The sequence below is a fragment of the Thalassophryne amazonica genome, chromosome 12 (assembly GCF_902500255.1).
Source record: "Thalassophryne amazonica chromosome 12, fThaAma1.1, whole genome shotgun sequence".
In the NCBI taxonomy this organism is placed as follows: Eukaryota; Metazoa; Chordata; class Actinopteri; order Batrachoidiformes; family Batrachoididae; genus Thalassophryne; species Thalassophryne amazonica.
The window spans coordinates 56,880,786-56,908,438 of NC_047114.1; the positions used below are offsets into that span (position 1 = coordinate 56,880,786).

General features: G+C 41.7%; 1 protein-coding gene across 2 annotated transcripts in view; it reads right to left on the reverse strand.

Annotated features, from left to right (window-relative positions):
• The window catches only part of tox (thymocyte selection-associated high mobility group box), a 209,478-nt gene that overhangs the window by 54,152 nt on the left and 127,673 nt on the right, over positions 1–27,653 (reverse strand). For both annotated transcript variants that reach the window (XM_034182971.1, XM_034182972.1), the window contains one exon: positions 19,613–19,723. In XM_034182971.1, the coding sequence (XP_034038862.1) occupies positions 19,613–19,723 (111 nt within the window). The remainder of the gene's footprint in view (positions 1–19,612; positions 19,724–27,653) is intronic.

Below are 27,653 nucleotides of genomic sequence, written 5' to 3' on the forward strand. Positions count from 1 at the left end.
CTAGTTTAGTGATTCACAGGATTGCCAAAAAAGCAGTTTGAACATAATAGTTTTGAGTTTGTAGCGTCAACAGCAGATGCTACTATTATTGTGAACACCCCTTTTCTACTTTTTTTTTTTTTTTTTTTTTACTAATAGCCCAATTTCATAGCCTTAAGAGTGTGCGTATCATGAATGCTTGGTCTTGTTGGATTTGTGAGAATCTACTGAATCTACTGGTACCTTGTTTCCCATGTAACAACAGGAAATGTACTCAAAACCTGGATTAATCTTTTTAGTCACATAGCACTACTATTATTCTGAACACTACTGTATGTCTTAATGTTTTACTGTATGCATGTTTTAGTGTACAGCACTTTGGGTCAGCTTTAGTTGTAGTAAAGTGCTTTATAAATAAAGATGGTATGGTAATTTTGACAGATACAGAGCTATCCCTGAGAAAGAAACCACATTACACCTGCTTCTTCACAATCAATGAAAGACATACAAATTATTAATTTAAAAGCAAAACTTCAAAGTCTGAAACTTTTGCTTGATCCTAGGTCAGTGACTCCAGCAAATTTGACTGAAATCTAATTGTCTTTTTGAGTTAACCTGCCAACAACAATATTACCTCCTTGGTAAAGGGAAGTTGAATCAAATATGATTAACATCTCACATGCAGCACCTCAGCCAATGACTAAGCATTACTAAAATGCACTGTCTGCACATAACTAGTAGCACTAAATGTGTACATCGGAATTTAGAGCAATTTAAATGGGATATGGCTTACCATTTCCGATCACTATTATGTATTAAGTATATTATGATGCACATCAAGGATAAGTCAAAACATCATTGCAAATAAAAAGGAAAACCACAAAATGGTTGCTGAAATGTTGGACAAAGCACAAAAACAAAACTGACAGAGTACCATCTGTCCAATTACTTGCCAGGCAAAAGGCCAGGATTCATCACTAACATTAGACCACAAATGAAAGAAAACCACTGAGGATTACTGGTTCTAATATCACTGGTTCTAACATCTAGAAAAAGCAGACTACTACTTCTTGTCTTTAAACTTAACATTTAGATAACAATGGCTCCTCCAGTTCCTTTGTCCTATATCAATTCATACACTTTTCTTTATGTGGTGTTTTCTTAATTCATTCATGAATTAAATTTACTACATCCCTGTTCTAGAAAACTCAAAGCTATAAAGCAAGCTATAAATCAGTATGCTGCACAATACAAGAAAATGTACCTTTCTATTCACTGTGGCTTCACTTTCTATTCACACAATACAAATGTCTCTTAGTTTAATTAATTTATTTAACATGCCTTTAATAAAACTGACTCCTCTGGTGATACTGAAAAATATAACACAAACAGTATTGTATTTTATAAAGTCCCTTCCAAAATTAAAAGTACTACATTTTATGTTGTTTAAAATATTATAAATACCAGCAAATAAAAATTAACATTCTGAATTGTGTTCTCATATTCATCTTTTTTATTTCATATTCAACATGGCTGTTGCAATACAATGCAACAGGAAAGAACTCAGATTATTTTAAAAAAATATCTTACAAAGTTTCATACCAAACATAGATGCTAGCAAAGCTGCAATTACACTGATTGTTTGTCACTTTGCCATCCTAACTCATCACAAACTGCATCAACATTTCATTTCAACTACAAACAACTCTGCAAACCAACAAAGGGAAGGTAGATTTCTGACATTTTTCCCATCAGATCTTTGTGAAATTAGAATGACCCACATTTTCATCTATCACGTATTCGCTATGAAGGTGCCTCTATGTGCCTCTCTGTACCCTGCATGTGCCACGCAGCAGCCTCTAGTGAGCCATGTCCGACCTGTCATTAGAGCCTGAAATAGCTCGCATCAGCCACACTAAGCCACGCAGCGCCGTGATAACACAATGTTGGCGCACGTTTAGGCATGATGCCAGCCCTCCCACACATGGTCCCTTTAAAGTGTGGGTATTCAATTCACAGCAGCATTTAAAGATGTCACATTTTCTAAATGCAGTCCAAAATAGATGCTCCAGTACAGTCACGCGGCTGTGTGCCAGGCTGCTGTCCACCTGTAATGCACCAGACCAGCTAGAACCGAACCAAGGGCTCCTGGACAGCCACCTCTGTCCTCCTCACTGGCTCCGTGGCTCACTGGCTTTATTTTTTCCCTGGCTTTAAACAGTCATTTTCACACTGTGATCCCACTTTAAACTTTGTGTGCGTCCGTTAATTTCTGCAAAATCGCTCTTTTGCGCTTGTGCTGCTGTCCATTCCTGGACACCCGCCTCTGTGCTCCTTCTCACTGGCTTCCTTTCCATCCGTGCCTTGCTGGCTTTATTTTTTTTTTTTTTTAGCTTTCTTTTGCGCGCGGTGCCGTTCTGCATACACAATGAGAACGGCACAACATACACATGTCACAACATGCCCTGTGAGACTTCAACACAAAGGCGCTTTTGCTGCGCCATCAGCTTCATGCCGAAGCCAGCAGCATGAATTTCGCTGCAACTCTTTTCATGGCAAAATCTTCTGTCACAGTGGAATGTGCCGATAAAGTGCTGATGTCCACCTCTTCCACAATTTCTCGGATAGTCACACGATGGTCCCGCATCACCACAGCGTTCATTTTGGAAATGATCCGGTCATTTCAGCATGTTGATGGCGGACCGGAGTGTGGCTCGCTCTCCACCTTTGTGCAGCCGTCTTTAAACCAGTTGTACCCCTCCTTAATCTGTGTGATGCCCATAGCATCGTCACCGAAAGCCGTCTGAATAATCCGAATGGTTTCCACCTGGCTGTTGCCCAGTTTCTGGCAAAATTTGATGCAGTCGCGCTGCTCCAGTCGTTCCGCCATTTTCCTTGAAAAGAAAAAACGACGAGAGACTACACCCGTCCTCACACAAAGGCTGCTTACAAGCAAATGACGCAATCGACAGGCGTGAAAAAATTCACACATGCGCACGAAGGTTCAAGGTTGGCTCATGCAAGCACACGTGATTCAAATCCATCAGGTTTTTGAAAAAATAAAAAGGTCCGATACTTTTCTAACAGACCTCGTATATTTCTTATTTCTTCTGCAGCTTACAAGTCACCGTGATACAACTTTTAACTTTGTATCTTCAAAATCGGTCTTTTGTGCGCTCTCCTTCTGTGTGGCTGCACAGCTCTGCTCTGCTTTTAGCGGCTTCACTGGAATTATTTCTTCCGTGGCTTTAAACACACATCCACTTTCACGCAGTCATCCAAATTTTATCTTTGTGTTCTTCCAATATTGACTGAAAAAATCACTCTTTCGTGAGCAGGCGTTCTGCCTAAATGCTCATTTGGAGCGTGATGAGTCACTGCGTTAGTGCACAGTGCCCACACACAGCGGAGCTCATGAGATCCATTAACAAGATATTAAATCAACTATAGACATACTTTTACAGTTAGGAACTGTTTTATTAAGCTACAAAAACATTAAAAATAGTTACCTTAAGCTGTTCAAAATACATTCCATATGGAGCAGGAAAGAGAGGAAAAAAGTGTCCAGATGAAACAGTCCTCTGTGATTCCAGAAGCGATTAGAGGTGTTTTCAGCATTCAAGGTTTGGCAGAAAATGATTAATCTGCTACAAAATAATTATTTTATACACAGCGCACAGAGCAGGTGGAATTGTGTGTGCAAGAGGGCAGCCACTCCAAAAGTAGCCTCTCAGGTCCTGCGTAGCTGCCAGGTGCACGGATAATAGCCTTTTAGCAGACTAGTAAGCACCACGCAAATGCCTCTAAGTCGTCGCAGTAACTCATATACAAACTGCGCCACGCTGTTGGTGCTAAATTTTGAACTTCTTGAAATTAGTGCCACACTCAGAGAGGAGCCTCGTTAACTGAAGATAATGCCACTCAGAGCCACGAAACTCCCACGATAGTTGAAGAAACCCTCTTGTAGTAAAGAAAACATGCTGCGTGGCTCATTATTCAGTAGGACCCAGGCTTTACACTCTGAGGAGCGGCCCCTCGCTCCATTGACATGGTAAACAGTGTTTTACACCGGAGCGAGAAAGCTTGCCACAGGCTTATTCAGTAACATTCATAGGCAATGACTAGTGGAGCATCTCTGAAACTCACACACTCTGTGTTTGAGCATGTGAGATTGTATGAGAGGCCCTCCGTCTGCTCCCTCTGATGACTTTCACTGATCGCTGTGCGTAATGGCGCAGGGCACATTGGAGCCAGCAGCCAGGGGGCTATTCAAATGGGCCAACTAGTCAATCAATCAATCAATCAATCAATCAATCAATTTTTATTTACATAGTGCCAAATCACAACAAACAGTTGCCCCAAGGCGCTTTATATTGTAAGGCAAGGCCATACAATAATTACATAAAAACCCCAATGGTCAAAACGACCCCCTGTGAGCAAGCACTTGGCGACAGTGGGAACGAAAAACTCCCTTTTAACAGGAAGAAACCTCCAGCAGAACCAGGCTCAGGGAGGGGCAGTCTTCTGCTGGGACTGGTTGGGGCTGAGGGAGAGAACCAGGAAAAAGACATGCTGTGGAGGGGAGCAGAGATCAATCACTAATGATTAAATGCAGAGTGGTGCATACAGAGCAAAAAAGAGAAAGAAACACTCAGTGCATCATGGGAACCCCCCAGCAGTCTAAGTCTATAGCAGCATAACTAAGGGATGGTTCAGGGTCACCTGATCCAGCCCTAACTATAAGCTTTAGCAAAAAGGAAAGTTTTAAGCCTAATCTTAAAAGTAGAGAGGGTGTCTGTCTCCCTGATCCGAATTGAGAGCTGGTTCCACAGGAGAGGAGCCTGAAAGCTGAAGGCTCTGCCTCCCATTCTACTCTTACAAACCCTAGGAACTACAAGTAAGCCTGCAGTCTGAGAGCGAAGCGCTCTATTGGGGTGATATGGTACTATGAGGTCCCTAAGATAAGATGGGACCTGATTATTCAAAACCTTATAAGTAAGAAGAAGAATTTTAAATTCTATTCTAGAATTAACAGGAAGCCAATGAAGAGAGGCCAATATGGGTGAGATATGCTCTCTCCTTCTAGTCCCCGTTAGTACTCTAGCTGCAGCATTTTGAATTAACTGAAGGCTTTTCAGGGAACTTTTAGGACAACCTGATAATGAATTACAATAGTCCAGCCTAGAGGAAATAAATGCATGAATTAGTTTTTCAGCATCACTCTGAGACAAGACCTTTCTAATTTTAGAGATATTGCGTAAATGCAAAAAAGCATTCCTACATATTTGTTTAATATGCGCTTTGAATGACATATCCTGATCAAAAATGACTCCAAGATTTCTCACAGTATTACTAGAGGTCAGGGTAATGCCATCCAGAGTAAGGATCTGGTTAGACGCCATGTTTCTAAGATTTGTGGGGCCAAGTACAATAACTTCAGTTTTATCTGAGTTTAAAAGCAGGAAATTAGAGACAAGACAATCCTGCAGTTTAGCTAATTGGTGTGTGTCCTCTGGCTTCATGGATAGATAAAGCTGGGTATCATCTGCGTAACAATGAAAATTTAAGCAATGCCTTCTAATAATACTGCCTAAGGGAAGCATGTATAAAGTGAATAAAATTGGTCCTAGCACAGAACCTTGTGGAACTCCATAATTAACCTTAGTCTGTGAAGAAGATTCCCCATTTACATGAACAAATTGTAATCTATTAGATAAATATGATTCAAACCACCGCAGCACAGTGCCTTTAATACCTATGGCATGCTCTAATCTCTGTAATAAAATTTTATGGTCAACAGTATCAAAAGCAGCACTGAGGTCTAACAGAACAAGCACAGAGATGAGTCCACTGTCTGAGGCCATAAGAAGATTATTTGTAACCTTCACTAATGCTGTTTCTGTACTATGATGAATTCTAAAACCTGACTGAAACTCTTCAAATAGACCATTCCTCTGCAGATGATCAGTTAGCTGTTTTACAACTACCCTTTCAAGAATTTTTGAGAGAAAAGGAAGGTTGGAGATTGGCCTATAATTAGCTAAGATAGCTGGGTCAAGTGATGGCTTTTTAAGTAATGGTTTAATTACTGCCACCTTAAAAGCCTGTGGTACATAGCCAACTAATAAAGATAGATTGATCATATTTAAGATCGAAGCATTAAATAATGGTAGGGCTTCCTTGAGCAGCCTGGTAGGAATGGGGTCTAATAGACATGTTGATGGTTTGGATGAAGTAACTAATGAAAATAACTCAGACAGAACAATCTGAGAGAAACAGTCTAACCAAATACCGGCATCACTGAAAGCAGCCAAAGATAACGATACGACTTTGGGATGGTTATGAGTAATTTTTTCTCTAATAGTTAAAATTTTATTAGCAAAGAAAGTCATGAAGTCATTACTAGTTAAAGTTAAAGGAATACTCGGCTCAATAGAGCTCTGACTCTTTGTCAGCCTGGCTACAGTGCTGAAAAGAAACCTGGGGTTGTTCTTATTTTCTTCAATTACTGATGAGTAGTAAGATGTCCTAGCTTTACAGAGGGCTTTTTATAGAGCAACAGACTCTTTTTCCAGGCTAAGTGAAGCTCTTCTAAATTAGTGAGACGCCATTTCCTCTCCAACTTACGGGTTATCTGCTTTAAGCTGCGAGTTTGTGAGTTATACCACGGAGTCAGGCACTTCTGATTTAAAGCTCTCTTTTTCAGAGGAGCTACAGCATCCAAAGTTGTCTTCAATGAGGATGTAAAACTACTGACGAGATACTCTATCTCACTTACAGAGTTTAGGTAGCTACTCTGCACTGTGTTGGTATATGGCATTAGAGAACATAAAGAAGGAATCATATCCTTAAACCTAGTTACAGCGCTTTCTGAAAGACTTCTAGTGTAATGAAACTTATTCCCCACTGCTGGGTAGTCCATCAGAGTAAATGTAAATGTTATTAAGAAATGATCAGACAGAAGGGAGTTTTCAGGGAATACTGTTAAGTCTTCAATTTCCATACCATAAGTCAGAACAAGATCTAAGATATGATTAAAGTGGTGGGTGGACTCATTTACATTTTGAGCAAAGCCAACTGAGTCTAATAATAGATTAAATGCAGTGTTGAGGCTGTCATTCTCAGCATATGTGTGGACGTTAAAATCGCCCACTATAATTATCTTATCTGAGCTAAGCACTAAGTCAGACAAAAGGTCTGAAAATTCACAGAGAAACTCACAGTAACAACCATGAGGACGATAGATAACAACAAATAAACTGGTTTTTGGGACTTCCAATTTGGATGGACAAGACTAAGAGTCAAGCTTTCAAATGAATTAAAGCTCTGTCTGGGTTTTTGATTAATTAATAAGCTGGAATGGAAGATTGCTGCTAATCCTCCGCCTCGGCCCGTGCTACGAGCATTCTGGCAGTTAGTGTGACTCGGGGGTGTTGACTCATTTAAACTAACATATTCATCCTGCTGTAACCAGGTTTCTGTAAGGCAGAATAAATCAATATGTTGATCAATTATTATATCATTTACCAACAGGGACTTAGAAGAGAGAGACCTAATGTTTAATAGACCACATTTAACTGTTTTAGTCTGTGGTGCAGTTGAAGGTGCTATATTATTTTTTCTTTTTGAATTTTTATGCTTAAATAGATTTTTGCTGGTTATTGGTGGTCTGGGAGCAGGCACGGTCTCTACGGGGATGGGGTAATGAGGGGATGGCAGGGGGAGAGAAGCTGCAGAGAGGTGTGTAAGACTACAACTCTGCTTCCTGGTCCCAACCCTGGATAGTCACGGTTTGGAGGATTTAAGAAAATTGGCCAGATTTCTAGAAATGAGAGCTGCTCCATCCAAAGTGGGATGGATGCCGTCTCTCCTAACAAGACCAGGTTTTCCCCAGAAGCTTTGCCAATTATCTATGAAGCCCACCTCATTTTTGGACACCACTCAGACAGCCAGCAATTCAAGGAGAACATGCGGCTAAACATGTCACTCCCGGTCCGATTGGGGAGGGGCCCAGAGAAAACTACAGAGTCCGACATTGTTTTTGCAAAGTTACACACCGATTCAATGTTAATTTTAGTGACCTCCGATTGGCGTAACCGGGTGTCATTACTGCCGACGTGAATTACAATCTTACCAAATTTACGCTTAGCCTTAGCCAGCAGTTTCAAATTTCCTTCAATGTTGCCTGCTCTGGCCCCCGGAAGACAATTGACTATGGTTGCTGGTGTCGCTAACTTCACATTTCTCAAAACAGAGTCGCCAATAACCAGAGTTTGATCCTCGGCGGGTGTGTCGTCGAGTGGGGAAAAATGGTTAGAAATGTGAACGGGTTGGCGGTGTACACAGGGCTTCTGTTTAGGGCTACGCTTCCTCCTCACAGTCACCCAGTCGGCCTGCTTTCCTGGCTGCTCGGGATCTCCCAGAGGGAAACTAACGGCGGCTAAGCTACCTTGGTCCGCACCGACTACAGGGGCCTGGCTAGCTGTAGAATTTTCCACGGTGTGGAGCCGAGTCTCCAATTCGCCCAGCCTGGCCTCCAAAACTACGAATAAGCTACACTTATTACAAGTACCATTACTGCTAAAGGAGGCCGAGGAATAACTAAACATTTCACACCCAGAGCAGAAAAGTGCGGGAGAGACAGGAGAAGCCGCCATGCTAAACCGGCTAAGAGCTAGTAGCTGCGCTAAGCTAGCGGATTCCTAAAAACACACAAAGTGAATAATGTGTAAATAATTTAGAGGTGATTCAGCAGAAGGAGTGCTTTAGTTAAGGCACGTGAAGATTACACTGTGAAACAAATCGTTATCTAGGTAACTAGATCAATCTAACTGCGCAGATTTAACAGATACAGCAAAACACCGCTGTGCTCCGGAACAGGAAGTGATACAATAACGCAGTGAGAGCCAACCACGAGTAGAGGCAAGCAAGAGCCTACACATTAACACATTACTGCTAAAAACAATCTCTGGTTTATCACGTGAGATAAATCTGCCCTACGATTGGATTTTGGAAAACCATGTGACGGTGAACCAATTCCGATTGGACACTCGCATTGCACACGTCATCACACAGCTTCTATGAGGAGTACAAAGATGATGGACAGCTGGCTCAAAAGTCTGGAGTTAACTTTTCAGCAAAAAAATGTAAGTTTCTATCTCATATCATTAAAAAGTTATTTATAATTTAGTAAAACTTGGTCTCAGCCGTTGTATACAACCGCGTCAGCTCCAGAGGGTTAAACTATACAAAGTGACACAAACGTATTCACTCCACCAGACACGGTTTTTGGTATGGGCGTGGCGGGCAGTCGCCCGGGGCGCATTTTTTCATGACACATATAAAGGCGGCACAAGTACTTAAAAAAAGAAAATCATTCTGTGTCACAAAGCAGTTATCATATCACTGTGTGAGGAACTGGCAAATTGACGTCCCGCAGCTGCTGACATGCACAGAACAGAACTAGTGTCAGAGGTTCAGCGGTTTTCTCTTGCATAACCAGAGACAGACGCACTCCTCCTTGGCCCATGGTCTCTGCTTTGCGGCTCCGGGTGGAGAATTGTGTTCACTGCTCACCACTGCGCCGCCTCCACCATGTCTCCGCTCTGGCAGAGTGAAGTCCACTTAGGTTGCAGCAGAGCAGCACCAGAACTCCATTGAACAATGCAGGCTGCTAGTTTATGAAATAAAAGGCATCTGAAAGTGGACAGACAGGGTGGAACAACGCATTTGAATCTCACTGGAGAACACAGGAGCTCCGTTGAAGTGACCTGAATCTGACCTTTTTCTGCACCTGCAAGAGTGTGTGTTATCCAATTACAATAATTTTCCACCAACTGGAAACTCTCTTTTTATTGTCATGTACGAGTACATTGACAAAATAAAATAATAATAAAATTTAAAATAAGGCTTATCTTCACAATTAACTGCTTTATTTGATGTAGAAAAAGAATGACATTGGATTTCATAGGCATGGGAATGCTAGTAACATTTCAGTTTAGATTTTCTTTTGACCCACAAATGAAGACCAAAATATTAGGGAGATAAAAAGGCAAACACTACATTATCGCATTTCTGTCAAACCTAAAACTATTGCAGATTAATTAATGCTAAATATTTACACATTTAGCATAATATTTACAAATATTAAGCTAAAAGCATAGACAAATATGCACCTTAATAAAGGAGCTAATTGTTCCTCCCTGAAAGACAGATTAATAAAGCATCTAATGGCAGACATTTAGCATATGAGGGCATGTTTATTCAGATGTGCAATTCATGGATATTTTGTATAAGATTTATATTGTAGCCTGCGGTCTTTTAATGTCAATTTCAATGGCAAATTCAGGGGCACTTGTAAAATATATAAAAAATAAATAAATAAATAAAATTATTTTTAAAAATAGCTGTTTGTGCAAAAAACAAAAAAAAAAACAATTGGGGGGGGGGGTGAAGGTGAGAGCACTCGGAGAGGGTTTCGCCCAGGTAGTAATTCAGTGCAGAACCGCCACTGCACTCGGCGAATACATTTATACCCCACTTGAATAAACTGATTTCCAGCACTGATATCAGCTCCTCAATGACTCAGTTCTCAGTGCTACAGAAGTCTGTCCTGTAACTGTTTTTGAGTGAAACGCCTCCATATATTCAGCAATCACAGAACAAATTCCTCTCTGGGTATTGGGAGAATTTTGTCACTGTCGTTCTTCGTTGCTTGACTCAGAGTTGAAGGAAACTCTGGGTTTGTGGTTTCATAAAGCAACCTCACCTTAACTCATCTGTCATGTCTGTCATGTACTCTCAGAAGCTAACCTGCTCACTAGAAAGTTTTCTTGAACAAACTCTGAATTTAGCTGATGCCTGCAGACTGAAAGAACCAGACAGGACAAGTCTCATATATAAAAGTGAAAATCTTCTGCAGAATTCTGTCAGAAAGGGGTGATCAGATCCTGCTGGATATTGTGTCAATCTCTGATTTTCTCTGATTTTTCCATTTTTCTGAACAAATGAGCAATAATCTCAGTCCTCACATTGCTTACATGAGTTATTGTGGACATGCCATAATCAGCAAAAGCAATTTTCAATATGTGAATACAATTGATGGTGTCACAAAGTGGTGGGAGAGAGGGTCATTTCTCCCTGCAAATTTTATGAATTTGTTAAATTATGCCATCTGATGTGGTTTATATTTATTCATTCATTTATTTATTTTTGGCTTGCTGGGGGGGGGGGGGGGGGGGTGTATAGATTAGGGGTCAATATCGGTTTGCGTTATTATCGAAACACCTGTCCACCTGCTTTGTGTGGCAGCTGTGAGTGCTTTAAGTTGAAACCAAAAAATAAAAAGCAAAACAGTCCTCTCGATGCATTTCATAGTGTTCACAGCAGCACACTGGCAGTTTTAAAATCATACAGTGCACATGGAAAGTATTCACAGTGCTTCACCTTTTCCACATTTTGTTGTTACAGCCTTATGCCAAAATGGATGAAATTCATTTTCCCCCTCGCAATTCTACACACAACACCCCATAATGACAACATGAAATTTTTTTATATCGTTTTAGCAAATTTATTAAAAATAAAAACTAAGAAATCACATGTACATAAATATTCACACCCTTTGCTCAATACATTGCTGATGCACCTTTGGCAGCAATTACAGCCTCAGGTCTTCTTGAGTATGATGCCACAAGCTTGGTGGACCTATCTTTGGGAATTTTTGCCCATTCCTCTTTGCAGTACCTCTCAAGCTCCATCAGGTTGGATGGGGAGCGTCAGTGCACAGCCATTTTCAGATCTCATGAGATGTTCAAACAAATTCAGGTCTGGACTCTGTCTGGACCACTCAAGGACGTTCACAGAGTTGTCCTGATGTCACTCCTTTGATATCTTGGTTGTGTGTCCTGCTGAATGATAAACTGTCACACCAGTCTGAGGTCGAGAGAGCTCTGGAGCATGTTTTCATCCAGGATGTCTCTGTACATTGCTGCACTGATCTTTCCCTCAATCCTGACTAGTTTCCCAGTTCCTCCTGCTGAAAAACATCCCCACAGCATGATGCTGCCACCACCATGCTTCACTGTAGGGATGGTGCCTGGTTTCTGTCAAACATGACACCTGGCATTCAATCAATCAATCAACTTTTTTCTTATATAGCGCCAAATCACAACAAACAGTTGCCCCAAGGCGCTCCATATTGCAAGGCAAGGCCATACAACAACTATGAAAAACCCCAACGGTCAAAACGACCCCCTATGAGCAAGCACTTGGCCACAGTGGGAAGGAAAAACTCCCTTTTAACAGGAAGAAACCTCCAGCAGAACCAGGCTCAGGGAGGGGCAGTCTTCTGCTGAGACTGGTTGGGGCTGAGGGAAAAAACCAGGAAAAAGACATGCCGTGAAGGGGGCAGAGATCGATCACTAACGATTAAATGCAGAGTGATGCATACGGAGCAAAAAGAGAAAAAAAAAACAGTGCATCATGGGAACCCCCCCACAATCTACGTCTAAAGCAGCATAACCAAGGGATGGTCCAGGGTCACCCAATCCAGCCCTAACTATAAGCCTTAGCGAAAAGGAAAGTTTTAAGCCTAATCTTAAAAGTAGAGAGGGTATCTGTCTCCCTGATCTGAATTGGGAGCTGGTTCCACAGGAGAGGAGCCTGAAAGCTGAAGGCTCTGCCTCCCATTCTACTCTTACAAACCCTAGGAACTACAAGTAAGCCCGCAGTCTGAGAGCGAAGCGCTCTAATGGGGTAATATGGTACTACGAGGTCCCTAAGATAAGATGGGACCTGATTATTCAAAACCTTATAAGTAAGAAGAATAATTTTAAATTCTATTCTAGAAATAACAGGAAGCCAATGAAGAGAGGCCAACACGGGTGAGATATGCTCTCTCCTGCTAGTCCCCGTCAGTACTCTAGCTGCAGCATTCTGAACCAACTGAAGGCTTTTTAGGGAACTTTTAGGACAACCTGATAATAATGAATTACAATAGTCCAGCCTAGAGGAAATAAATGCATGAATTAGTTTTTCAGCATCACTCTGAGACAAGACCTTTCTGATTTTAGAGATATTGCGTAAAAGTAAAAAGGCAGTCCTACATATTTGTTTAATATGCGCTTTGAATGACATATCCTGATCAAAAATGACTCCAAGATTTCTCACAGTATTACTAGAGATCAGGGAAATGCCATCCAGAGTAACGATCTGGTTAGACACCATGCTTCTAAGATTTGTGGGGCCAAGTACAATAACTTCAGTTTATCTGAGTTTAAAAGCAGGAAATTAGAGGTCATCCATGTCTTTATGTCTGTAAGACAATCCTGCAGTTTAGCTAATTGGTGTGTATCCTCTGGCTTCATGGATAGATAAAGCTGGGTATCATCTGCGTAACAATGAAAATTTAAGCAATACCGTCTAATAATACTGCCTAAGGGAAGCATGTATAAAGTGAACAAAATTGGTCCTAGCACAGAACCTTGTGGAACTCCATAATTAACTTTAGTCTGTGAAGAAGATTCCCCATTTACATGAACAAACTGTAATCTATTAAACAAATATGATTCAACCACCGCAGCGCAGTGCCTTTAATACCTATGACATGCTCTAATCTCTGTAATAAAATTTTATGGTCAACAGTATCAAAAGCAGCACTGAGGTCCAACAGAACAAGCACAGAGATAAGTCCACTGTCCGAAGCCATAAGAAGATCATTTGTAACCTTCACTAATGCTGTTTCTGTACTATGATGAATTCTAAAACCTGACTGAAACTCTTCAAATAGACCATTCCTCTGCAGGTGATCAGTTAGCTGTTTTACAACTACCCTCTCAAGAATCTTTGAGAGAAAAGGAAGGTTGGAGATTGGCCTATAATTAGCTAAGATAGCTGGGTCAAGTGATGGCTTTTTAAGTAATGGTTTAATTACTGCCACCTTAAAGGCCTGTGGTACATAACCAACTAACAAAGATAGATTGATCATATTTAAGATTGAAGCATTAAATAATGGTAGGACTTCCTTGAGCAGCCTGGCAGGAATGGGGTCTAATAAACATGTTGATGGTTTGGATGAAGTAACTAATGAAAATAACTCAGACAGAACAATCGGAGAGAAAGAGTCTAACCAAATACCGGCATCACTGAAAGCAGCCAAAGATAACGATACATCTTTGGGATGTTTATGAGTAATTTTTTCTCTAATAGTCAAAATGTTGTTAGCAAAGAAAGTCATGAAGTCATTACTAGTTAAAGTTAATGGAATACTCAGCTCAATAGAGCTCTGACTCTTTGTCAGCCTAGCTACAGTGCTGAAAAGAAACCTGGGGTTATTCTTATTTTCTTCAATTAGTGATGAGTAGAAAGATGTCCTAGCTTTACGGAGGGCTTTTTTATAGAGCAACAAACTCTTTTTCCAGGCTAAGTGAAGATCTTCTAAATTAGTGAGACGCCATTTCCTCTCCAACTTACGGGTTATCTGCTTTAAGCTACGAGTTTGTGAGTTATACCACGGAGTCAGACACTTCTGATTTAAAGCTCTCTTTTTCAGAGGAGCTACAGCATCCAAAGTTGTCTTCAAAGAGGATGTAAAACTATTGACGAGATACTCTAACTCCCTTACAGAGTTTAGGTAGCTACTCTGCTCTGTGTTGGTATATGACATTAGAGAACATAAAGAAGGAATCATATCCTTAAACCTAGTTACAGCGCTTTCTGAAAGACTTCTAGTGTAATGAAACTTATTCCCCACTGCAGGGTAGTCCATCATGGTAAATGTAAATGTTATTAAAAAATGATCAGACAGAAGGGAGTTTTCAGGGAATACTGTTAAGTCTTCTATTTCCATACCATAAGTCAGAAGATATGATTAAAGTGGTGGGTGGACTCATTTACTTTTTGAGCAAAGCCGATAGAGTCTAATAATAGATTAAATGCAGTGTTGAGGCTGTCATTCTCAGCATCTGTGTGGATGTTAAAATCGCCCACTATAATTATCTTATCTGAGCTAAGCACTAAGTCAGACAAAAGGTCTGAAAATTCACAGAGAAACTCACAGTAACGACCAGGTGGACGATAGATAATAACAAATAAAACTGGTTTTTGGGACTTCCAATTTGGATGGACAAGACTAAGAGACAAGCTTTCAAATGAATTAAAGCTCTGTCTAGGTTTTTGATTAATTAATAAGCTGGAATGGAAGATTGCTGCTAATCCTCCGCCACGGCCTGTGCTACGAGCATTCTGACAGTTAGTGTGACTCGGGGGTGTTGACTCATTTAAACTAACATATTCATCCTGCTGTAACCAGGTTTCTGTTAGGCAGAATAAATCAATACGTTGATCAATTATTATATCATTTACCAACAGGGACTTAGAAGAGAGAGACCTAATGATTAATAGACCACATTTAACTGTTTTAGTCTGTGGTGCAATTGAAGGTGCTATATTATTTTTTCTTTTTGAATTTTTATGCTTAAATAGATTTTTGCTGGTTATTGGTGGTCTGGGAGCAGGCACCGTCTCTACGGGGATGGGGTAAAGAGGGGATGGCAGGGGGAGAGAAGCTGCAGAGAAGTGTATAAGACCACAGCTCTGCCTCCTGGTCCCAACGCTGGACAGTCACAGTTTGGAGGATCCAAGAAAATTGGCCAGATTTCTAGAAATGAGAGCTGCTCCATCTAAAGTGGGATGGATGCCGTCTCTCCTAACAAGACCAGGTTTTCCCCAGAAGCTTTGCCAATTATCAATGAAGCCCACCTCATTTTTTGGACACCACTCAGACAGCCAGCAATTCAAGGAGAACATGCGGCTAAACATGTCACTCCCGGTCTGATTGGGGAGGGGCCCAGAGAAAACAACAGAGTCCGACATTGTTTTTGCAAAGTTACACACCGATTTAATGTTAATTTTAGTGACCTCCGATTGGCGTAACCGAGTGTCATTACTGCCGACGTGAATTACAATCTTACCAAATTTACGCTTAGCCTTAGCCAGCAATTTCAAATGTCCTTCGATGTCGCCTGCTCTGGCCCCCGGAAGACAATTGACTATGGTTGCTGGTGTCGCTAACTTCACATTTCTCAAAACAGAGTCGCCAATAACCAGAGTTTGATCCTCGGCGAGTGTATCGTCGAGTGGGGAAAAACGGTTAGAGATGTGAACGGGTTGACGGTGTACACGGGGTTTCTGTTTAGGGCTACGCTTCCTCCTCACAGTCACCCAGTCAGCCTGCTTTCCCGACTGCCCGGGATCTGCCAGGGGGGAACTAACGGCGGCTAAGCTACCTTGGTCTGCACCGACTACAGGGGCCTGGCTAGCTGTAGAATTTTCCACGGTGCTGAGCCGAGTCTCCAATTCGCCCAGCCTGGCCTCCAAAGCTACGAATAAGCTGCACTTATTACAAGTACCGTTACTGCTAAAGGAGGCCGAGGAATAACTAAACATTTCACACCCAGAGCAGAAAAGTACGGGAGAGACAGGAGAAGCCGCCATGCTAAATCGGCTAAGAGCTAGTAGCTACGCAACCTAGCGGATTCCTAAAAACACACAAAGTGAATAATGTGTAAATAATTTAGAGGTGATTCAGCAGAAGGAGTGCCCCAATCAAGGCACCAAACAGGTGCCAAACACCAAAAACACCAAAAAAAAACAAAAAAAAAATGAAAGCGTTAGCAAGCTAGTTAGCTTGCCAACGCTGATGAAAGTTAGCTGATAAAAGTGCTCCGTCGCGATGTTTCGACCGTTAGAGGTCTTCCTTAGGCGCTGGAGCACAGTAAAAAAAGTAAAAAAATAAAAAGGTAAAAAAGTAAAAAAAGTAAAAAAGTCTTGAAAAAGACTGTTAGTTCAAGTCCAAAGCAGCAGGTAGCAGTCTCTGTGTAAACAGTCCCAACAGAGAGCCAAAATTCTGATGCAATCTCACTCCAAAGACCAAAACAGACACACCAAAGAGTTACATTTTTCTGTAATCAAACCAGAGAATATTGTTTCTCATGGTCTGAGAGTTCTTCAGGTGTCTTTGGAAAATTCCAGGCAGGCTGCCATGTGCCTTTTACGAAGGAGTGGTTTCTGTCTGACCACTCTGCCATACAGGCGTGATTGGTGGATTGCTGCAGAGATGGTTGTCCTTCTGGAAGGTTCTCCTTTCTCCACAGAGGAATGCTGGAGCTCTGACAGAGTGATCATCACTTTCAGCTTGGGACTCCGACGAGGGTGGTCGCATCTCCTCCACTCTCCCTTATCTCTGCTCTCTGCTTTTAACCTTCAAGTCCCTACTTCACCAGACTGTGAATTCCTCAAATTATATTGGATTCTGGATCTACTGGACTACTATTGGATTAACCATGGAATTGATCAGCTGGTCTCTGAACGCTATTAACATTTTTTCTACAAGAAGGTCAGGACCGGGGGATCCTACCTGCCCAGATGGGACGTATCCTGCGGGCTATGTTCTCGACTCCTGGAGTTCCTGGCGTGTGGCATGCTTGGCGCCTTTCTCCATTGAGGACATCGAGGATTTATTCTTTTTTGGTCTTATGGTAGCAGGGCTGATACTTTTTGGCTTATGTGCTGCCCTGATCTACCGGAAAATTGGCAAGACAGCGGCATCAAGAACCACGGCCCCTCGCTTGTCCGTCATGATTAATGAGGTTGGCAAGGCAGTGCATTCTCAGACTGCGATGACTCTTGAACTCAGACACAAATTGGATGTCATTTTGGAGCAGATGCGTGCCCTGCAGTTGAGGTTGAAGATTTCAGAGGCCGGTAAATATTCTTAATTCATAATTGGGAATATTATTAATTCATAATTGGGATTGGTTGTGCAAGTGGAACTGTTAAAAAGTGTTTCACTGCTCAAACCATAACATTACAGGCTTATCAAGGCTGAAGGACAAACTGCCCGACTGTTTTCCTCCAGAGGAATTTTTTTGGCCTGGGGAACATTGGCTGTTTCTTATCTCAACTCAGAAAGACAACAAACTGCTTCTCACAGGAATGAAGCATGCTCCATTCCCTCCCCCCACCAGCCTCCTATCCCCCAGCAACACTCCACCTTTCCGGCGCCTGCTAACATCACTCCTTTCCCCTTCGACAGGGGTGGTGCAGTTTTAGCTGCAGCCCCCGTTCTTCCCCCCCAAACTGACAGTGGCGCATCTCAGGGTTGCTGGTTGGCCTTCACCCACTTGCCTCAATTCGGATAATGGACTTCTTCAAACTTAGTGCACATAAACAATGCAAATGTGTATGTGCTGTCTTTTTTGATGTGTGCCATTATTACGGTAAACAAGTAATAATTGTGGACTAATTGCTGTCTGAGGTAACTAGAGTGTAAACATAATTTCTCCACTGTGAGATCAATAAAGTGTATCTCTCATCTCTCTCTCATCAGGTTCTTGGTCGCCTCCCTGACTAAGGCCCTTCTCCCCTGATCTCTCAGTTTAGACAGGTGGCCAGCTTTTGGAAGAGACCTGGTAGATCTGAGCTTCTTCCACTTATGGATGATGGAGTTCACTGTGCTCACTGCGACATTCAATGCAACAGAAATGTTTCTGTACCCTTCCCCAAATTTGTGCCACAAGACAATCCTGCTCAGAGGTCTACAGACAATTCCTTTGACTTCATGCTTGGTTTGTGCCCTGACATACACTGTCAACTGTGAGACCTTATATGCAGACAAATGTGTGCTTTTCCAAATCATGTCCAATAGACTGAATTTACCACAGGACTCCAATTAAGCTGTAGAAACATCTCAAGGATCCTCAGTGGAAACAAGATGTACCTGACCTCAATTTTGAGCTTAATGGCAATGGCTGTGAATACTTATATATGAGTAATTGCTTAGTTTTTATATTTTTAATACATTTGCAAAAATCTCAAAAATGGTTTCATTATGGGGCATGGTGTGTAGAATTTTGAGGGGAAAAAAATGTATTTAATCCATTTTGGAATAAGGCTGTAACATAACAAAATGTGAAAAAAGTGAAGTGTTGTGAAGCTGAAGGGTTTTAGCCATGCTAATGCTCCCCAAAACCATTTTACTGAGAAAAAAGTCTGAAGGACCTAAATGACATGGTGAGATGGTGAGGAGTGTCGCTCATTTATGTCGGCCACACATTTACGGTTGTTGTAAATTACACTGATCATTCAATAAATCTATCGATCTCGACAATACAGAGGTTTCTGTTCTTGATATTCTACTTAGCAATGATATTTTCATGAATACCTTTAATATACCCATATGTCTGTACCATTAAAGGCTACAATAGTTTATCATTACCAAATTGTGTCAGTTTATTTAAAATACCTTCATCTCAAGACCCTATTTTTTGCTTAGACCAACTTATCTCACATGGGAAAAGAGGCTCCATGACAATACTCTGTGACTCCCTGGAGCAGTGAGGCTCAAACCACGGCCGAGGAACGCATGTGACTACGACTGTGTGCATACTCTAATTTGTTAACAAGGGGCACTGAAGTGAAAATCAAGATGTTCCGCAATGTCATGCACATGCAACACATCTGGTGTGAAACTCAGCTTTAGTGTTCTTTACTGTAGGGAACACTGGCTGATCAGCAGGTGCTGAAACTGGTGCTGACAGCACAAGTGTTTGCGTGTGTGTGTGTGTGTGTCATTTACCCAGGGCAGGCAGTGTGTGCTAGCCATGTGGGTGTCCCTCCTCCACTGTTGTGAGGGGGGGCTGGGAGACGTCACCTTGCTGAGAAAATGAGGTGGCTGTGGTACACGGAACTATAGGAAAAAACACAAAAGACAAATAAAGATTTAAATGGGCCCAGAGGTCAGGAAAGGGTTGGAGGTCAAAGAAAAAGGTCACATGTAGAAGTAAGGACAAAGCTCGGGGGGGAGGGTGATGCACTCCTTAAGAGTTTCTCCACAAGGCCTACCTCACACATAGACACAGAAACACAGCGAACACACTGATGTTTTATGGGATGTATTGCTTTTCATGTCAATGGAATACAGCTGTAACTAAATTAAGAAGACGAAAGAAAGAGTCTCACAGTGCTTTGGAGAAAGAGAGAGGGGATAGAGGCATTAATTAAATTACTTTTCAATTCCTTCAACTCCCAATTCTTAATAGGAACAGGTTATAACGAGAGCTGTACATCTCCAATGAAGGAAGACCCAGAAATTTATAACGTAACCATCAACACATTGACATACATGGCAATCCATGAAAAAAAACCTACAGAATCTTTTTAGATTCTTAATTTTTTTAGATTCTGCCTCTCACAGTTGAAGTGTACATACAATAAAAATTACAGACCTCTTCATTCTTTGTAGTTGGGGAAAACCTGCAAAATCCACAGTGGATTAAATACTTATTTGCCTCACTGTATATATATGATTGTCTTGATAATGAGCATATAATAAATAAATAAGAAATAAGCCTGGCCTGTCCTGTGTGTACCCCATCTCACGCCCTATGACTGCTGGGATAGGCTCCAGCCCCCCTGTGACTCTTAATTGTAGTAAGCAGGTATTGAAAATGGATAGATGGATGGACTGCAAGAGACCATTTCTGGTCTGTCCAGTGTGTACCCCGCCTCATACCCTATGACTGCTGAGATAGGCTCCTCCCCCCGTTTACCTTAAGTGGAGTAAGCAAGTATAGAAAATGGATGGATGGATGGAAGTGTTGTGTGGCTGGGGTGCCTGGCTGGCTTTGATTCTGTCTTCTGTTTTCTGTCTTCTGTTTTTCCTTCCAGGTGGCATGCGTTCAGGACTGAGTGGCTGTGTGGCTGAGTTATTAGGACCTCACCCTGATCACCTGAGGCTGGTCATGTGCAGCTAGTCAGGACTCACAGCTGTGGTGCATCTATATGGATTGGGGCATGGTTGCATTTAAGTCTGGAGTACACAGTGTGTATTTGCCAGAGACTCGACCTTGTGACCAGACGGGTGAGATCGACGTTTAGAGAACCATCTCATCATCATGGACGCAGAGACCGTACCAGGTTTGATGCCATGGTCTGTGAAAGAGGAGGGGGTGAGGGCTCACGCTCGTCAGCACACTTCCTGAGGTACTTTAGGTTTTGTGACTAACATGAGTACAGTCAGTAAATGTGGTGTCCCTCACACCTTATTATATTGAGCTGTTATGTTAGTCGTTTAATCAGCTTCCACTGCAGTGGAGAATTGAACTGGGTGTTCCATGCCTGCAGGGTGGGAAGCTGATTGGTGATTAAGCCAGGAAGTGTTTGCTGTTTCCGTACACCTTTGAGTGGTCTCTCTGTGTGTGGAGTGGTGGACTCACATGATGGTTTCTTCTTTCACAGACTCGGTTGGTCGCGGCCACCTGGGGGGTGTCGGCGGGGTCCTTGGGTCCGAACTGTTCTGGCTCCGGAACGTTTGTGCTGCTGGGAGCGCACCGTTTTTCCACCTCGCCAGACCTCGCACTTATTTGCTAAGCACTCACTGTTATGTCATTAAATTCTGTTATCCTTTGAACCGTGCTCTGTTTCCTTTATGCTGGGTCCTACTTCAAACGCTGGTCGGTACTCCAACTGCGTCCGACACATAACAGTAAGGATGGATTTCTGGATGAATGAATTAAGCAGGGATGAGAATGGGCAAAGAAAAAAAAACTCTGAAAATCGGCGGGAGCAAGGGGGCCACCGTAGGCCTGCAGGGTCCAAGGGGGGCATCCCTAGTGGGGGCCCACAGGTTTTGAGCATTTTAGAGACATTTCAGGGCCACTCAAGAGACCTAATTCCATGAATTTCCATTTTATATTTTTTGTAAGTTGGGGTATGTGGAAACCTGACGGTAATAAAATAATCTGTCTATGTAGACCTTCTTTTAGTGATACCTGCCTCATGCTATAGCATATGTACTTACTATAAATGCTATAGCATGGGACAGATATCACTGAACTTGCCAAAACTATTTCAAGTGTTTCCCCTTAACCTGCAATGAGCTCTGAAATATACTGGAATGTCATGCACGTATAAGCAAATTATTTAAAGAGATTGAAACCTATCAAAACAACAATCTTTGTCGTATAAAACAGTGACTGTATTAATATTTACATGTAAAATGTATGCTTACAAATTACTGCCCTATAATAAATTCCTAAATCACACCATGTGAATTTGCACCCCAACTACTTATGGTAGTCACCAGGAAATCCCCACAGGCACATACAGCATAGCATCATTAAAAAAGCACACATCCTGTGCACCAGCTGTACCGCAGTGTATGAAATTTGCCAGAACATGGACTGATTTTTAGCATGCAGGTAAAATATATCTCGTCATTTTACAATGGTTTATCTATTAAAGAGCAAAAACTGAAGGAAATCAATTGTAAGGCCTGAAAAATGTTTCTGTAGGAAGTATTTTAGCCATAAGGTCAAGTGAGAGAGGGAAGTGTTGGCTTTTTAAATACTTGAAAGACACTGGACTCAAGAGGATTTAGTGCTGCTATAACGGACTGATGCAGAAGTTGGCAGCAATGCAACAATAAAGCCCGCGGCTGCCATTAAGTGCCTGACCTTGAATGGGGATCTGCCTCATTTAATAGCTGGTCAAAACTTCATCTGAAAAAAAGTCACTCTTTTTCTAAGTCCGCTGCAGAGTGGTAATTAATTTTTTTTTCATTTGTTCCTCAACAGGCTCCACTTCTTTATACAATCATCATATTCCAAACCTACGGCACGTACAATTTTCCTCCATGAACTGCGGGTCATTTGAGTGTCTTTTTTCCGACTGTGTTGCAAAGTTGGTCACACTGTATTTGCGGACTTTTCTGCCAAACATATCTGATCCATGAGTGACATGTAATCACTATGCGCACTGCAAAAACATTTAAAATATGACAGGAGAGGAAGGAGTGAAAATGTAAAAGTGACAAATCACAGGCTTTGCGGTCTCTCTCCATTGTTAATGGCCCCTTCACACATAGCGCGAAGTTTGAACGGCGTTACGAACCGGTGCGAGAGTTCGTGCATGCGCCTGTGTCCATCGAGCAGGAACAGTGCCAGGTGCACCACATGGCACTGGTATGTGTGGAACCACATCGCACTGCTTATGTGGAATAATAAAAAGAAAAAAAGAAAAAAAAAAACACACACACACCACCCGGGACGCAAACTTGCACCTTTCAAAACCTCTGATCCACAGTCAGAAACTTTACCACTGAGCTACGGAGCTATTATCTGAAAGCTGCGGGAAGCTGCCTCATATCAGGAAGGCCATGGAAGTATTACAAAAAAATAATAAAATCCCACATCATATAAAAACGCCGCATTTATCAAGCAAGCAATACAAATATGATCTGTCTGTTCCTCTAGTGATGACTCAAGGTCACAGACATACAGTCATGAAATGACATGAATGAGAAGCAGTGTGCTGTGATCATGTCCACATCTACTGGTCACGTGGGTACAGTCGGCTGTGCGCATGTTCTGCCCAACACGCGTGTCTTGTGGACGGCGTGCCGCAGCAGAGACACCGCGTCATGTGGAACAGAGCTCACTGGGGTGATGTGACGGTCAGATCGCCCACTGCGTGTTTTGATCTGACGGTCCGTTTCAACCTGGCAGGCTGTCAGTGTCCACTCCGTGCGCGCGCTCACTTGCTGCAGCTTGTCGCCACCACAGCGATATATGTTTTTATTTATGTCCACGTAAATACAGCAATCAGACACACGCGCCTCACAGTGGACAGTTGTTAGTCCGTGACTGTTCAAACACAGTAGGTGTTGTCCAGCTGGAATGTCCAGAATGACAGACCACAGCTGCATCTGTCAGAAGCCACGCCTCCCATGAGTGGAACGCACACACCCACATGTCAGTGTGTGTGTTTGCAAAGTTGCACTCATGGGGAACCTAGACAAATGTCACAGCAGTACAACAGTGGTCATCTGCAGTCTGTTGTGCCAAGAGTGCGATTTGCCACACATTTTCTAAGTGCCATGCGAGCGGTGTTATGTGATCGTGTGTGTCACCTGGAATTTGGCTGACACCTGCCGCGAGAGGGTGCGATGGGTTCGCACAGCGCACACTTTGTCTTTCAGGCGCTTGTGTGCACAAACAGGTGTAGCGACAGGTGTATGAGACGTTGCGACAGGGACGACATTACATGGTTTGCACATGATTCCTGTGTCGTGTGCACTAAGTGTGCACTTCGTGCAAACTTCGCACTACATGTGAAGGGGCCCTAAAGCAGGTGCACGGTTTCACAGCCACACAGAGGTCTCTGATCTTAAGTGGCTGTCTTTGGTTCATCACATCCAGGGATATGTGTGAAACATAAAATCATAAAATCCGGTATATACGGTGATTATTACATGATACAAAAGCATTGGGACTTTTGCTTTTGACTAGCGAGTGCAATTATCTGGTACGATATCGGTTTACGCAAGTTTTACTGTATTTCTTTCCCAGTCATTTTTTATTTTTTAATAAATGAGATTTCTCTCATAGGAATGTTAGAGAAATTGTTGGCAGTCAAACTAAGTTTTTTTGTAATATGAGTTACAGCTGTAAAAAGGTGAAGTTATCCTATATTAGTTAACATGTCATTGGCTTATAAATTGTCAATAAAAGATTTTATTTTTGCTTAGTATACTGATGCAGTGCTTTCACAGTAGGTAATGTAGTACAATTTAATGACATGAGAATAATATATTTAATATAGTCAGTATTTGATTCATAGTATAGTTCCTTAAAAAAACAAAGCCTTCATTGAGATGCGTGTGGTACCATGATTTGAGTGTGCCATTTGATCCCTAACAGATGTAAACCTTTCTGTTCTCCCTCTTGTTTGCCTGTCCCTCTCTCAACATAAGAAAGTGACATCACTCTGCTGTTGCAATGACAACCAAAATATTGTAACCATAAGGGTCACACTGGTTTGAAATTGGTCACATTTATCACAGCAATCTATCACAGCAATAGTACCTCAATAATAATGCTATAAATTCTACAGCACAATGCTATGAATAAAACATCAAATCAAAGATTCTATCACACACAATAGTCTCTATAATGTATGCAATGAATAATGTATCTCTCGTGACTTTTTTATGAGCATTGCTCGGTAGTGAGGTTATTTTATACGAGTCACATTTCTCTTTTTTAGATTATAACTAGTAGAGATACATGGCTTTGCTTGGGTGAAGAATAAATAAGACAATAATTAGTAAATAGACATTAAATATTTCACTGGCAAATTTTGCAAAAGAGAGTGCTCTTATTTATTATAACCTTATCCACCGTGGCCTTTTTTTATATGCTCTCTAGTTTCCCAGTTTTAAGCATTTCTCCTTGGTAGATGTATGCACTCTCTGAGTGCATACACTTATAGCCTAAGTTGACCCCGGAGTGTGTTCACAGTTCTGGGCATCAAAACCAAATACCTTCAATTCAAGTTTCAGAAAGAGACAAAACTCTTAGAAGTTATTAGCCTTATTGTTTTGCCACTGCTCCTAGGAATCTGTCAAGACAAATTCAGGTAGCTGGAGTGTTTAATAGTCCCACAGTGAGCATTAACTTGTTGTGTGGGCCGCCAGAAGAGGAGGTACTGCTGGCCCACCACCAGAGGGCGCCCTGCCTGAAGTGCAGGCTTCAGGCACGAGAGGGCGCTGCCGCCTTACAGGAACAGCCGAGGTGACAGCTGTCACTCATCAACTATGACAGCTGTCACCGATCATCTGCACTTCACCCCGGATAAAAGCAGGATGACACCTCCACCTCGTCACCGAGATATTGTACTTCTTTGGAGTACCAGATCCGACACGCGGAGACGGTGGTCACCTGGGGGACTCGGGACCTGGCAGCTCCAGTATCCTTCGGGTTCGGTGGCGGTGGAAATCGTGTGGTTCCGGTTCTTCTCCAGACGGACGTCTCCTATCGTCGAGCCTGCCCACACGACACCTTTATCCATTGACTTGTATTTATTCTATAATCTGCTCTGTGTTGTGCTCATTCACAACAGTAAAGTGTTTATATTCGACTCTTTCATTGTCCGTTCATTTACGCCCCCTGTTGTGGGTCCGTGTCACTACACTTTCACAACATAACTGATCCAAAAATACAATGGTTTTTCCAAAATAATGTAACATCTTTGATATAATGCAAATTCAGCTGGACAGAAATAAGATGTACATCTATTAATCATGAAGAAACATCATATTTACAGCATCCTTATTGTTTCTAGTTTCCATTGATACAGTATATGACGTGGTACTTTTGGGCAATTACAGCTGGTCCGTCCTGTTTTTCTTCAATGAAACATAATGCAAAAATACCAAAATTTACCGTACACATGGGTCACCTTGCATTTAGTGGATAAAAATACATGTTAAAACTTCTGGAAGTCCCCAAAACACCTCAAAAGAGTTGACAAAAATAACTTTTCATTAAATTTTTGGAATTTGATGCTGTAGTCCTTTTATTTTTGGCATATTTTTTTCCATCCCAAAGTGTCCGTCCATAACGCTACACGTTGCTCCTCACTGGGAGAAGATAAAAAAATGTTGACCTAAGTGTGATGAAGACCTACCCACAAGCATACTCTATAATGAAATCCATTAAAAAAAAAAAAAAAAAAAAAATTAAAGTGGCCAAATCCCACAACCAATGAACCATTTCCATCCCACAAAATGTTCGTCCGTCACACGTGATGGACAAACATGTTGTGGGACATTTTTCCTTTGGTACTGTACATTATTTGTATGGAAAAGGTATAAATTTTGCATAGTCACAGTGTTTACAACAGATATTTGTGCATTTATCACAAATAACATTTACTTTTGCATCACGACAGATCTCATAAGGCTCATTGATTTTGTTCATTTTATGATATTGAAGATCATTTTTCTTCATTCATTGCCAATTTACATAGATGAAGGTGACATTTTTTACTCAAATCAGAATTTGTGAAGATTTATTATTCACACATATTTAACTTTGGGATATTGAAGGTTTCAGAGATGGAAATCATCATTTTGGTCCCACAGTGTCCATCTGTCACATGTACAGTCGGGAGCTTAGTCTAATATTATTAGTCATTATAAGTAACCTGTCTTTTAAAGACAAGATTAATTACTTGCAATATATCACTTTAGAATGAAGCAGCAATCCAAGGTGGATTTGCATGTTGAATTGGCACAGGTTTTACGCCGGATGCCCTTCCTGATGCAACTCCACATTACATGGAGAAATGTGGCAGGGGTGGGATTTGAACCCGGAACCTTCTGCACTGAAACCAAGCGCATTAACCACTTGGCCACCACCCCTGCATATGCACTCTGTGTGTGCTCTAGTTTATTTATAGCCTAAAACCACCACATTGAGGCTAATTCCAGAAGAGAGCGATTCTCATAGAGACCCATGTTAAAATGTCCAACTTTAGAGCAGAAAAAAAACAGCTAGATTCCCCCTTGATTGCATCTAAAGAGGAGGGTGATTTCTTTTTCAAACTCATTAGTTTAAGATGTTTTAAGCCATAAAGTTATGCATAATTAGGGAAGTGGATGCTTTGAGTGACAGCTCGTTTGATGTTCATCCCAACCAGGTCATGCAGAGACCTGGCCATGCTCCTTTGTCCAAATATGGGTTGGCAGTTGATCTATTTATAACCACAGCATGCCAATGCATAGAGTATAGAAAAACAAATGTGAAAGTTCTCAAATGTGAAAGTTCTTTTAAGTG